The sequence below is a fragment of the Ictalurus punctatus genome, chromosome 16 (genome assembly GCF_001660625.3).
Source record: "Ictalurus punctatus breed USDA103 chromosome 16, Coco_2.0, whole genome shotgun sequence".
NCBI classification, from domain to species: Eukaryota; Metazoa; Chordata; class Actinopteri; order Siluriformes; family Ictaluridae; genus Ictalurus; species Ictalurus punctatus.
Window position 1 is genome coordinate 12,347,337 of NC_030431.2, and position 15,575 is coordinate 12,362,911.

General features: G+C 38.5%; 1 protein-coding gene across 5 annotated transcripts in view; it reads left to right on the top strand.

Annotated features, from left to right (window-relative positions):
- erg (ETS transcription factor ERG) overlaps nucleotides 1-15,575 on the top strand; it is a 55,730-nt gene that overhangs the window by 20,896 nt on the left and 19,259 nt on the right. Inside the window, exon 1 of one of the 5 annotated variants that reach the window (XM_017489733.3) lies at nucleotides 153-2,417. The exons of 2 other annotated variants lie outside the window; for them this stretch is intronic. Coding sequence is in view for 2 of the 3 variants with exons in the window: in XM_017489731.3 (XP_017345220.1) it covers nucleotides 10,753-10,770 (18 nt within the window). In the remaining variant the exon portion in view is untranslated. Of the gene's footprint in view, nucleotides 1-152; nucleotides 2,418-10,532; nucleotides 10,771-15,575 lie in introns of those variants that run through there. 2 more of the 5 variants (XM_017489731.3, XM_017489734.3) reach the window with 2 other exon arrangements.

The window sequence follows — 15,575 nt, forward strand, 5'->3', positions numbered from 1 at the left end:
CATGGTTAGGTGTGCATTACACAGTTTTAATGCACTCTGTAGAGGTTCTTTGCCTCCACATCGTGCAGTAAAATTCTCTAATGCACACCTGGTCCTGGATTATCCCTTACACACACACACACACACACACACACACACACACACACACACACACACACACACACACACATGCAGAATCATTAGAATGATCTGTTTTTAAAAACAAAACAATTAAAACTCCAAATTTCTATCGCTTACTCACTCACTCACAATATCTCACATTATATTGTGAATGGCAGAGGAATACAACAGATGTGGAAAAAAGTACCATTCAGCATGAGTGCTGGGTCAGGTGTGACAACCGAATGTTATTTTATTTAAGCTTCAGCCAAGCTGTTGTGCTCATAAAGTATACTTACGTCACTGCAGAAGAAGTCTGAGCTATGGTCCACAGCATAAGTACTTGTGTAATTCTCAATCTGTCTCTAAATTCAGCTATCTCTAGCTCATCTTCATCTCCAGGAGCACGTGCATTTTTCTTATCACTGGCATGAAATTTAATTTCATGGTCTACATGTGGTTAGAGTGTCATGTACATACTGGAAAAAGGACTAGACTATGTTTCCCATCAGCCACTGCACCACACCTGATCACGTCGCATGACTGTCTGCACCTGATTCACATTAATCGGTTAATGATCATTTTTTACATAAATCACATATTGCACTGCACCCATTGTCTTGCGTTTGTCTTATTCTTACATTGTTGTCTGTTGCTGTGTTATGTTCGTTTCCTAGACTTTGTGTTTTTGCCACGAGTTCTACAGCACCTGTAGAATTGTTTGATTCTTATTAAACGTTATCTGCACTGGCATCCATCTTTGCCTCCGTTACCTGACATAGAGTTTAGGACTGCAGTAAGGACTGGCTTGTACTTCATGAAATGTTTCTCAAGCTATGACAGAGATGAGGATGTTGCAGTTTTTAATGTGACCTCTGAGAAATACAGATGATACAGAATTGTACTGTCTCAGCAAACACTTTAAAATGTTGTTAGTTAAGTTATAAGTACTCTCAGCCCATGGGCCACAGAACACCTGATATTGTTTGTACACTTTTCTGGCCACAGGCTTCATCATCTTGAAGACTGCAATCAGATTGTATATCATATATGCACCTCCACGCTCTAGTCTACAACCAGAAAACAAATTTGACAAAATGAGAATCTCATCTTTAGAGAGTTTAAATTGAAGATATATTCACATGTTTGCCAGTGGGGTATAGAAAAAGATCTATACGATGTGAAATAGCTGTTTGTTCTGTGAAAGAAGTTGGTTCATTGCCACGTTTAGCGAACAGCTTCAAGTTGACTTGAAAGAGAAAAGTCCTTCTAATCAACCAGCAATAAATACTGTATATTGTGGGGATACCTTTCGTGCCTATTGCAGGGCACTATGCACACACACGTATTCACACCTATAGACAACTCAATTTTTTTGTGAGGTGGTAGGAAACCACAGAACCCAGAGGAAACTCACAAGGACACTGATGAGAATACCCAAAACTCCACACAGACAGTAACCTGAGCTCAGGATTGAAGCAAGAAACCACACAGCAACACTGTGCCACTGTGTCCCCCAATAACATAGATTAACTCCACTATAATGCCATGCTAAAAACTAATACTAATGGCTGATAGCTTTATTAAACTAATAGCTTTGCAACTTGTACAGACACTTTGCAGCATCAGTTCATCTCATCAAAGCAGCAGATTCGAAGCTCCAGCCAATTCCCACTACTTTCATACATCACCATTGGCCAGCTGCTACGGAGATGGGCGACATGATTCAATGCTTTTGTGTGTTGAAAAGAAACTTTAACACTTTTTTTTTAAGCCTTAGGCAGACATGGTGTGATGTATGTGGTCTCCTTTGAGTTGTTCAGTGTGAGGCCTCATCCTCAGAGGCTGAAGTGAAATGGAAAAGATGTTGACTGTATAACAAAATTCACATGAACTCATACAAATACATATAAACACACCCAGCAGCTAAACCTTATCCCTGTCCTCAGTCCAACTAAAGGATCATGCCAGAAGGTCCGTGAGCCGATCCAAGAAATCTGGCATTCAGGAATGTTATTTGCGCTGGGATCAGACCGTGGCTTTCTTCTTTCTGGTCTTTTTTCTCTCCTTTTTTGTGTGTGTGCTTGTGTGTCAAGGGGACAGACTTGTGGTCTGGTCACATTCACTGTGAACAGCATGTGCAGAAAACCTGCCGAACTCCCAGACATTTGTTATCCAGGAGTCCTCCAGTAGGGCCTCTGCCAAGCTGTGACAGAGACGCTGGCTCACACACGCACACAAGCTTGCATGTGCAGAGTGGCGGCAAGCAGGCCAGCACAGATGAGCTCGCCGTGGCAAGAGGGTAGACGTTCTCTGAGGTAATGGCTCGTCTTCATTTTTCTCAATTCAGCTCATCTTCATTCCTCTCCTCTCCTATCCATTCCTTTGCTCTTTATTCCTCCCCCATCCATTCCTCTCATCTCCTTCTCATTCCTTTCCTTTTTATTCTTCAACTTTCTTCTCCTCTTCTCTTCATTGTTACACTCTGCTTTTCTGTCCTCTCCTCTTCATTCCATTCTTCTTCAGTCCTCTCCTCTTCATTTGTCCACTGTCCTCGCCTCTCCTCTCCCATGTGATCTCGTTCTCATGTGTGGCATCAGTTTCTGGTTTCGTGTGGACTTGTTTGGCTTCACGAAGAGTTTTTAGCTGTAAGTTTAACAGGTAAAGCGTGTATATGTATGCGTCTATATTCCATGAAGTTTAACGCTCACACCATGATGTGCTCTCTAGAGTGACTGTTTGTTTCCACTGTGAAGATGAAATAGGCTGTTGCATCCAACACACAGATACACATTACAAGCACATAGAGACAGTGCATGCAGTGTCTGAAAGCTTGCAGTAATAATATTAATTTCTCAAACCTGGGCATCGGTACTGTGTTGTGGATGTTTCTCACTGTTAATGTGCGTGAATTAATGTAACGTAGAGCAGTGGGGAATCTAAGGATATTTTGTACACGAAAGGCTTGATGCGTGAGCATAAGTGTAAACCTAGGGGAGACTTGTTCTTACCATGCTGAGCTCTTAAACTGTCCGAAGGCAGTATTTACTTGCGTCCGATTTAGTCAGAACGGACATGAAAAATTTAAAAAGCTTTTGCATGTGTTATTTTATTTTAAAAGTATATTTAATGTTTGTTGAATGAATGCAATGTTCTAAATTCAGTTGACAGCATTTGATGCAGATGGCAGATGTGGTGTGATTCAACTGAACTGCGAATACAAACACGTGTATGCTTACTGGTCAAGTGGTTATAATCATGAGACATTTAGGAAATTTGGGCTTCTGAGCCAGAAAGATAGCTAATGACTGAGCAAATGATTTAGGCTTACTAGCCGTGGCCTTCTAAACAATCGATGTAAGAACACAGTGTCAGTGAAGACAAGACAGAACTGTCAGGACTATCAACATTTTCCTCAGATATGTTGTTAAAGTTCTAGGAAAAGGCTCGGTATGTCTAAAATTGCACTGTAGTTACACTAAGCTTCAATGCTAATTGTGAGTTGACAGAAAATTTCCACTTCCGATGTAGTAAAAATATCAGAAGTGTGAGTTGCTCTTAAAGATCGCCTCATAAACAGTGCGAAAACATGACTTACATATGAATGTAACAAATGCAGACAGGAGAGAAACTGAAGAGCTGAATTGCTACTGTTTCAGAATGTTGTAACTACACAGGGGTGATTTTCTGTCTGCAGTCCTGCTGTACATCTCATATTAAACTCCCTCTCTCTCCTCCGTTTAACGTGAGAATACAGAAATTCTCTCCTCTCCTCAGGGCATCTGGCACAGCATACCTTCAGCCATGATTTCCTGTAGCAACAAAGAACCGTTTATGTGAATGTCCATGTGTGTGTTTCTGTGATTGAGTGTGTGCTTTTGTGTGTTTTTAAGTAATGTGGTCCAGTAACCTCACATGCTGCTGAAAGAAAGAGAACAGTGGTAAGGGTGTCAGTGGGTTTCCCCAAGGTTTACTAGATTGAGTAACAGAAAAGGAGCCAAGCACACTCACACTCATGCAACTTACTGTAGGCAAGACCACTTCCTGCTTTGCACACAAATCAAGAAATTCTTTTATCACTATTCATCACTCCACAAAGCTGTAGTAACTGCGTGACTGTGCGTAAATATGTGTGTGTGTGTTTAGTTACTCCATATTAATGTACTACATGGAAACATGGAGTAACAGAACTGGAATAATAACTATCACACAAGAAGTACAGTATATTTCATATCAAAAAGTGATTTGCTTGACCATTTGCTTATAATCACACTAGTATTAACTAGATGTTTTTCCAACCATTATCGCAACCTATTGTATAATGACAGTTGTGCATAATTACCAGAGGGCCTTCAGAGAGGGGGACTGAAAATCTAAAAGTTACATATCTGCAAATTATAGTTCAATATTATTTAAATAATCATCATGCTTGTGGCAAATATTGTAGTAATAATCTGATTTCGTCCTGGCTGAAAACACCAATAGAAAAATGATCCAATCAAGTTTTTCTTTTCTTTTCTGTAATGTCTAGGTAGCTCTAGGGAAACCACTGGGTCTAGGTAGCTCTAGCTGTAGTCATACCCGGTCATCCACTGGGTATGATTTTAGGAGGTAGACAGAAGGCCTTATGAATCCAATTAACCACCAATATAATTAGGAAGTAACAGTGAAATCACAATAATCCCACCCACTAGAAATCAAAATATGATTGCTTACATTTTGATTTCCAGTGGATTTTATTAATCTGTAAGGAAAAAAGGCTGTCTGGAAGGCAAGGATCCATCCATCCATCCATTTTCCATTATAATACACAGGGTTGCAGGGAGCCTGGAGCCTATCCCAGGGAACTTAGGGCACAAGATTGGGGACACTCTGGACGTTGTGCTAACCCATCACAGGTCACAATCACACACAATGGACAATTTGGGAATGCCAATCAGCCTACAATGCATGTCTTTGGACTGGGGAGGAAACCGGAGTACCCGAGGAAACCCTGAAAGCACGTATAGAACATGCAACCTCTGTGCACACAGGGCAGAGGTGGGAATTGAACCCCCAACCCTGGAGGTGCGAGGCAAATGTGCTAACCACTAAGGCAAGGATATTCACCAAGCTCCCAATGACATGGACATAGGAGCCTAGTGTCCATTAAAACAAAACAAAAATTTACATATAAGAGTGTTACAATGGCAGAGGGAGATAATACCCTTAATATGCCTTTTGATTGAGAACAATTGTGCATGGTGGAACAGGTTGTCTTAGTGGTTGGTGACTTATTATATAGCCTAATTTAACATTTAACAATGAGAATTAGTCAGCACGTTTGCCTCGCACCTTCAGGGTTGGGGGCTCAACTCCTATCTCCGCCCTGTGTGTGTGGAGTTTGAATGTTCTCCCTGGGCTTCACGGGTCTCCTCCGGGTACTCCAGTTTCCTCCCCCAGTCCAAAGAAATGCGCTGTAGACTGATTGGCCGTATTGTCCATAGTTTGTGAACGGGTGTGTGTGAGATTGTTCCCTGCGATGGGTTGGCACCCCATATGGGATGTCCCCCCGCCTTGTGACCCAAGTCCCCTGGGATAGGCTCCAGACTCCATGTGACCCTGTGTAGGATAAGCAGTACAGAAAATAGATGGATGGAATTTGTCATCTGGCTGTGTAGTGTTTCTTGACGTTCAGACTGGATGGGATTTCCTAATGGTCGTGTTGAATTTTTTTAGTTATCGTTTATTCGTGCATCTACTTGGAAAACCAGTCTTCTCATTTTATTTTAAGGTGGTTGTGCGTCAAGGTTGTGTAATAGGTCATGTACACATTGAGATCTAATCCATTTAAATGGTATTCATAACAGCACATAATTTACGGAAACCTTAAAACAAAAATGCAGGTTGGCCACTGGTATTTACAAAGTACATCTGGACTTGTTAAATGAATATAGCAACCTTATTTCCCTACCCAGGTTCTAAATACGCGATGTGTATCGTAGACGTTGGCTCAGATTTGATTCTAGTGTCATGCGCCATGAATGTTCCTGTATTAAGGCTAATGTCATTAAGTGGGTATAAATGCGCTCTTAAAGTCTGCTTCACTACTGCAGCAGGTTTTCCCTGTAAAAGTCTATAGACAGAGATGATGATAATCTGATGCCCTCAGGGCCTCATGGACCACCGTCGAGGCAAAGAGAGCTGCACAAACACCATTACTGTCTATCCCTTTGGTTTTTCCATACTCAGTTGCCCCTGTTGTAATAACGGTGTGAGACTGTAGGGGGTGCTATGAGGAGGGAGATTGTGATCACCAAATGCTTTTGATGCTCTTTGGCCTGTTTCCCTGACTCACCATGGGTACACCAAGTGACAAGTGTGTGTGTGTGTGTGTGTGTGTTTAAATGAGTGTATTTAAGCACTTGCTTCGCACACATTCTGAGCTGAATGAACTTAAGGAAATGTTACATAGAAAGCAGAGCTGAGAATACCCATTGAAATGTGTATTTATAGTGGCGATAAAGGTGTGTGTGTGTGTGTGTGTGTGCGTGTGTGTGTGTGTGTGTTTGTGTGTTATGCAGGACATTCCTGTGGAAGGGCCCTGCCCTGTTTCCCAGCCAGATCCCAATGCCCCCCCCCCCCCCCCCCCCCAAAAAAAAAAGAGCATTTCCACTGCAACACACACACACACACACACACACACACACACAAACACACACGTACAAAGTCGCTCGGCTCACTTAGAGAAAGAGCAAAGGTGACTTCCTACAGACATCCTGCAGGATGCCATAAAAATCAAACATCACTCGAGAAAGTGAGAGAGAAAAAGAGAAATGCAGACAAAAAGGAGACAGAGATAGAGGGAATTATGTCCCTTTCATATTATACAACATATAATCTTTTACACACACCCCATTTCGCACAGAATAAATTCTATATTCCAACAATGCGGTAGTTTTATTAGATCATTCTGTTATGTTAAAAAAAAAAATAGAATAAACTAAGAAGTGGTTTTTCAAACTAGAATTTGAACTAAAATCTGTGAAGGTCCCACTACACAAAATCCCTTGCTTACAAAAGTCTGGATAAGCAACTGACATGACGGAACTTCGACAACAGTTACCTTTTAATGCTTTTAAAATCTATGTGTGATTAGTCCATGGCTATAAATAAGACAAAACATAACAAATGGTTATGTTTTGTTTCAAGTTGTTTTGACTAGAGCCACGGACTCTGAACAGATGAGACATCTGTTTTGAACTGTGAGCAGAGAAGAAACACATACTTCTCTTTCTAATGTCCTTAAACATTCTGTTTTTAACATTGACTTTAAAAAAAAAAAAAACCCTTCTCTAATTAGACCAGAGAGGGCAACAATCTGTGTGAAAGTCTGTGGAAACTTCCATCCTTTATGAGCTTCCTTCAGGTAAAATGGCCACAACTAGCTATACCAGATGAACTGATGAGATCTGCTACAAAAGCCACAATAGCTCATGTTAAACAAAACAAAAAAACAAAACAAAACTAGTTACTGTACTACCATAAGTTTTGTTTTTCGAGTGCACGATTTGATCTACTGAAATATTGTGCTGGACCTGCATCCGGACTGCAGTGGTCACCAACCCTGTTCCTGGAGATCTAGTACCTTCCTGAAGACTTCAGCTCCAACCATAATCGTGGCCACCTGACCATCTGATCATTGCCTTAAGTCCTTGGTCAACTAAAACAGGTGTGTTAGATTTTGGATGGAGATGAAACCTGTAGGAAGGTAGATCTCAAGGAACAAGGCTGATGACCGCTGTGCTATAGGGTTCTAGATAGAATTTTTTTTTCTCTACGAGTGTGTAGACTAATCACTTCATTGAATTAAATCAAATTTCAATTTGCACAAAAGTATCCTTACATTGCTCTTAGTATTCTCCAGGACAAGCTGGACAAGAATTAGAATTTACACAAAAATAAAAATAAATTAAATAACTATTCAGTTTATTTTAAGTACAGTTTTATAAACAGAAACAAAGCCTCCTAAAGCTCCAGTGAAAGAGGATAATTAAATTTCTAACAACTTATAATCATGTTGTAACAAAGGTATGTGCTTTAGTTGTTATTTTTTTTTCTTCTTCTTTTTTTGTGTGCATGTGTTCAAGTTGAGTAGAGACCCATAGGGCTTTTTTAGAAGCTATACTGTCATTTTATTTTCCTTGAAGCACTCAACTATAATTTTAAAGCTCATTATACCATAAATAAAAGGGGGCAAGATGGGTTACCTCCAGGGTTGGGGGTTCAATTCTCACCTCCGCCCTGTGTGCATGGAGTTTGCATGCTCTATTTGTGCTTTGGGGGTTTTCTCCAGGCTCCTGTTACCTGCATTGTACTGTAGGCTGACTGGTATTTCCAAATTATTGCCATTTCTAATTTGGTATTTCCAAATTAGATTATACCGTTATTAAATTTATAAAATACTATTCAGTAATACTATGAAATATTCAGCAACTACATTAAAATTAATGGGTAAAGTATGTAGTGATGAGAGTGAGAAATGTCAATCTGGACCCACTGATGGGTCCTGGGAATATTTGCTTAGTTTGATAAGTTGTCAGTAATTAAAGATGCTTAATGATTGTACACAAGTTATCATTTGTGAATTGACAAAGTGCATTTTGCTTTATGGTAATAGGGGGTAGAGTTTCACTTATGTTACAACATAAGTCTATACTAGTTTACTGGACCTTTAGGCATTATTGGATCTATCAAATATAATAACTAGATTTGCTTGCGTTTTATTATTGTATTATTAGGTTCTATTGCAGTAATTATGTATTTAATGTAACTACAAGAAATTATGAAGATGGGATTCATAATAGGTTTTACAAAAGTGTTGTTTTTATTTATTTATTTTTTTGTATTTGCCTGTGTTGGAAGTCTTTGTTCAAACTGTGGGGATTTTATCCTTCTTTTGCATCCTATTGCTCTCATGTTGTTGCAGAATCAACTCTCTTGCAATATTTATTGCCTTGTTCCCAACTATCAAATATGTTGAAATCCTTTTTATTTAATCTCTTCAGAGCATTAGGGGGGAAACAGTATTATAGAGGTTCAAACTAAGTTGTAGGGACATTGCAGGTTTTCATGATGATTACAGTGCAATTATTAATGAACGTTCCATTAGATTTTATTAGTCCTTCTGAAACTAGGGAGGCAGTTTGAACCAAATACAGTGTTTTTCTCAGTTACTGCTTACAAAACGTTTTAAAGTCTTCTTGTAACTTCATAACTTCCTCAAAGCAACCGCCATTACACAATACCATCTGCAGCCCAGAAACGCACCACTGCACACACAAGCATCAACACACCGCTGAGCACATGCACACACACACAACTGTAACATCAGTACAGTACCACATATGCACAAGGCGATTTTTGATGTTGTGTGTGTTGCTGTCTAGTGGCAGCTGTATTACATATAGTAAGCAGCTTGGCACTTGGCCAAGTTGTTCAGGTTCAGTGTGGTGTATGACTTCTGAATCAGAATTTTTTTTATTTGTATGAAGAATATCTACGTATAAAATGCTTCTCTCCCTCCCTGTCTACTGTATTACTGCATTGTTTCTCCAACTATCTGTCTGCAACTTTGACAAATAGTCACAATATAATCATCACATCTGTATCCTGCCTGTAATGGGTCTTTCTATCTTTCTGCCTGTCTCTCTTTTTCCATTTCATGCATAAACACTTTTAGTACATTGTATAGTGCATAGTACAGTATAGTATAGTGTAGTGTAAGAAACACTATACATTATGTCAATTAACTAGACATTGCAATGCTATTATTATGATTACGTTAAGGTAACTATAGATGATTCTACCATAATTCTGCTGTGGTACGTCATGGTATAGTTGATTTTTTATAAATGGTTTATATATTTTCTGCTCCCTATTCATCCCCCCCCCCCCCCCCTTTTTTCCTTTGCCCATTTAGCTTTCCCAATTTCCTCCCCTTGTTCCTCTTCTTGACCTTTACAACTACTACTACATAAGTTTTATACAGTTTTATAACCTTTCTAATCCTTTTACCTAGCAGACATTTTAAATTGTGATAAGTCAGATCGCAGATCATATTTAGATATTTTGACTTTATAAAGTCATAATATTCTACCAAGGATACCTAACTAGGATATTTTCATTATACCCCAGTTTATCAACCCAACCCTTTTGCTATTATGTTTGCCATATTTATACATTTTGTAAATATTGTAGATGACTGAGACAGCTGTAGCTGAGAGTGAAACTGTAACATCTAATAGACGATCACACTATCAGGGATGCCCCTTCTCGAGGACACCCCACTGTAGGTGAAGTGAACTTAGGTTTTGCACTGTCTCAAGTAACCACACGCATGGTTTACAGGATACCAACATTGTTTCAGGCCTTCTTATCTCCCCTCTCCCAAATATCCTGTTTCTTCGAGCTGCGTCTGCCAGAACCAATAGAAAGCTCTTCCTGCTATTGGTTGACTTCACTTCCAGCATTAGCACAATCTCATCCGCTCCAAACACTGCTCAGTGGAACCTCAACTTAACACACTCATCGCCAGAAAAAAAAACCTCAAACACACACATTGCAACTGAAATTTCTTTTTTTAAAAACAGGACTATATAGTCCTGTGCTACAATGGCGAGCACTATAAAGGTAAGTTTTAAAATTACATGACTTTAAAAAATTACATTTTTTAAATCGCTTTTGTTGTTCCAGGAACAGATTTGCGCAGGAGGGGGTAACACCCTTCTTGCCATGGCAATGCAACAAGATTTCCTTTTTGCTGCTTTGTAAATTTCCTTTTTCCTATACTGACTGTCAGTACAGTTTAGAAAAACCATCAGCATAATGACAAAAGAGCAACAACCACGATGTATACTGAAAACTCATCTCCAGATTGGTCAGCATATAAAAAAATGCAATTTCTCTTGTAAATTTTGGAAGTAAGGATTTTCCATTCTTGAGACTGAATATTGAGTATACGAATGAATAAAGGACAAAATAGGCTCCAGGCACAAACATCTCAAAATACCAAACATGCTGTAATATTTTACCAGTGCTTAACACTCCCTTTATGTCACTTGAAATTGATTTATAAACCACAGTTGTTATTAATTGAAATTAAAGATTGTCTTTAGCTCTATGTTAATTGCTTGAATGATGGTGTTACCCATCAAAGGAACATGTTATAGGGTTGTTGTTGTTGTTTTTTTAAAAGTATGATTTTAAGAGAACTAGAAATTTTATACTAGAAGATTTTTTTATACTAGAATTTTATACTAAATGTGAATGCATTCAAGTAAATGCTCTTTAAAATCATGTAAATGCGCTTCAACCTTTTAAGAAATTTTAAATTTTAATGTTTTAATTTATAACGCAACGCTTTAATTGCAATAAACCCCTTCATTACCCTCCTTCATTACCCTCCTTATATACGTGAATAATAATCAAAACATTTTATTACTGTGTAATTCATATGTATGTACAGATTTCCTACATGTTAATTACCTACATTATATCTATGTACCTACGTTAAAGCAATTAACTACTATAGAAATAGTAATTGCATATGTAACAAGAAAGCAATAGCATTTCACGTTGTATTATTTAGGAGGAATTTAATGTAACTTTTTTGTAATTCCCAAACCCTGTCCACTACCCCTGTAGTTACTGTCCACCACTATTGGTAAGTACACTAATAGTGTATACAGTGTTTACCACAGTTACATCAGTACTGACCACTCAAAATATTGTGTTGATATACACAGTCTTACACACTGAATTCACGCTATCATTCACAATAATAATGCACCTAAGTGGCATAGTTTTTTTCCTGTTGAGACGAATATGAGCCCCACATTTGGTCATTAGATATCTAGTTAATTACATAAGATGCAGAATGGATATTACACTTTTCTTGTTATTATTAACACATTACGTCTTCATACAAGTAAGTACAGAAGTACAAAGCAGGTTGCTAAATCCACATGAAACAGACTATCCTAAAATCCTAATTAATTTAGTACCTCTTAATAGCATAATCATGTGATGGAGTATATTAGTGGCTGTATTTATGTTTTAGAGCTTCAGAGTAAGAAGAAGAAATGTTTGTAGAGTGGAGTGCATGTTAATTTTTTTGGCAACTGTGCTGGACTAATTGTTCAGGCAGAAGTGAGTATGTATGCTGTTCTCGATACAGTCTTACACAAATACTTTTCTGGGAAACTCATCAGGAGACTTTTTTAGTCTGGGTTTAGTTACAGCTTATTGCATGAGAATATCATCAGTACAATCGCTTTCTTAATACATTTGATAATGTGATGTGTTAAGTGTGAGCGCAAGACAAAATGGTAATACTTTGGCTTAGTTTAGTTGTAAATATTATCGTTGTTGTTCTGTATGTAGTGAGTGAGAGCTAGATCATATTTATACAGTAATCAGGAACTGTATGGGATTTCATTATGCCTTAGAAACGATTCCACTGGATTGACCTGAATATATATATATATATATATATATATATATATATATATATATATATATATATATATATATATATATATATATATATTCCTGTAGGAACATGGATATTTACAAATTGTATAGGGATCTTATAGGAATGGTTCCAAAATATGTTTGTAATAATAATAAAATAAAATTCTAATTTGGATCCGGTTTCTAATTCTTTAGGATTTTTTTGACAAGGATTGTTTAAAAGTAATAGTTTTATAGTAATAGTTTTCTCTTTGAAATTGTTTTGTATAAATATATGTAAACATTCTGCATTTTTACATATAATAATGTAGAATTGTATTAGTTTTTGATGAATACAGAGCACTAAGAGTTTTTAGACTCTTTAAAAACTGTAGTGGAAATCTTTGGAATATTCAGTAATTTACGGTTCTGTCTAAAATATTCTGCTGACATAGAGTTGTATTGCATTTTCCACCAGTATGACAACTGCGGTTGAGTTTCGCTGAACCTGTAGTGAAGGTTACTATTTAATTATTTGTAGGATGAGATTATAAAGAAGAAAATGGATTTTATATATTCGGTTATTGTAAAAATTTCCAAGTTTTTACATTGTGGAATTATCACATGATGTTTGGTGTGATCAGGTGATGATGGGTAAGCTGCATGTGACTAATGTTCATGCAGCAGGTGATAAATGCAACATGCCAGACTGAGCTTTTGGGTAAAATTAGTATTATTCTAGCTGTTTAGCACTTTAAAACAAGTGTTTTAAGTTTTAGGGTTTCTATCTTGCCTATCTTTATCTCTGCTGATGGAGTGAGGCTCAGGGAGTCAGTGCGGGAAAGAAAGGAGTGAGATGAGTGAGAGAATGAGGATTATGAGGGGAGTGAGGGGTTAGGGAAGTGTGAGGGAAAGTTGAAAGAGTGAGTTATTGAGGGAAAGAGATATGAAACAGTCAGTGATTGGGGAGATGGGATGATGAATCAGAGTGAGAAAATGAGTGAAGGACAGTGTGTAAGGGGTTTGAGGGATTTGAGTGAGTGAGTGAGTCAGTCAGTCAGTGAACCAGTAAGAATGAAGAATAAGTGAGTGAATGAGTGAGTGAGTTTATGTAGAAGTAAATGAGAAAAAATGAGAGTGAAAGCATGAAGAGTGAGTGAGTTACTGAAAGCAAATGAGAGCAAATGAAATGGAGTGAGTGAGTGAGTGGGAAAGAATGAAGGGTGAGTGAGTGAGTGGGAAAGAATGAAGGGTGAGTGAGTGAGTGAGTGAGTGGGAAAGAATGAAGGGTGAGTGAGTGAGTGGGAAAGAATGAAGAGTGAGTGAGTGAGTGAGTGTGAAACAATGAAGGGTGAGTGAGTGAGTGAGTGGGAAAGCATGAAGGGTGAGTGAGTGAGTGAGTGGGAAAGAATGAAGAGTGAGTGGGAAAGAATGAAGAGTGACTGAGTGAGTGAGTGAATGAGTGGGAAAGAATGAAGAGTGAGTGAGTGAGTGGGAAAGAATGAAGAGTGAGTGAGTGAGTGAATGAGTGGGAAAGAATGAAGGGTGAGTGAGTGAGTGAATGAGTGAGAAAGAAGGAAGAGTGAGTGGCTGAGTGCAAGACTGAGGGAGAGGCTATGAAAACAACTGTCTGTGAGTTGCTGATTTGGGGAATGTAAGGGCACAAGCACTTTGCTGAACTTTTTTAGAGGTTAATGGCCTCCCAAGCCTATGGTGTTAATGACAGTACGTCATCCACCTCCACCCCTCTCTCTCTCTCCATGTCCATATCACAATTAGAATGTGGATGGATACGCTTTTCCTCTTTTCCATTATCCTCACTGTCTGGAGCTCTGATGCAGGAAGGGCCAGGAGAATACTTCCTGACTGCTGCTGCTTTCAGCATGAATGACCTACCAGGCTCACAGCGATTAGAATGTTAACCTGCCACCCAAAATCATAATTTTGTGATTATCATAGTGTACAGAATTATATGTGCAAATAAGAGCACTGGCTTGATGTCAGAGCTGCCATGTGTGGATAAAATGTACAGGAATAAATGCTGGAACTAAATGCCTTAGCTTTATAGTAGGTTAGTCATTCCTTTAAAAAAAAACACACACACACAGAAACTAGGAGTTTCCACATTTTTCAGCCTTGCTTATTTTTTATTCACTTAGCGGAACAATGAGCTACATCGTATTGGTTTATGTTATCACGTTAAATGAGTGCTTTTTCCATCAGGAAAGAAAATGTCATGATATTGATTTAGGCAAAATCATGTGTAGATTTGGATGGATGTAAGTTGGATGTAAGAGGGAAACTAAGCTGTGTTCTGATTTCTAGTGCTTTAACTGACATTAACAGACTAAAAGACTGTGGCATTCTGCTGATGGCTGACAGTAGAACAGTTGGGGAAAAAATAAGAAACCCTCATCTTTCCAGTGTTTTATAGTTGTTGATTATAGAGCACTAAAATTGGATACTTTGGAATCTAAATAGGTGAAAACATGAAAACAAATGCCGTTTTAATTTTTGATCTGGCAAAATGTCCGGTGTTTTCCATAGACTTTCGGAGCAGTTTAGAGCTCTCTGCATTTTGCGCTGCAATTTTATCTGTTCAAAACCATCCTACTACAGTCGGCAGACTGGCTTTATGGTTGTTTCCAGTAGTGGCTGCTCTGATGAGTTGTTCCATAAGATTATAAAAACAGAGGAAGTGTGAGGCTGGATGTAGGGAATTGAGTGAGCGTGTGTGTGTGTGTGTGTGTGTGTGGGTGTTTGGTGTTTGTTAAGTGTGTATTAACAGGACCAGTGGGGAATGGGTGAGTGTGGTTTCTGCGAGTGCAAGCTTATGCCTCACTTCGCTCCAGCCTAACACTGCAGTAATGACCTTTGCATCTGAGCCATGAACCGAGATCTGTTAGGGCGCTTTTTAATCTGGTTCCCAACATGGTGTCCTCTTCCTCTCACTGATCAAAGACCTGCTTGAATTATAACACAGA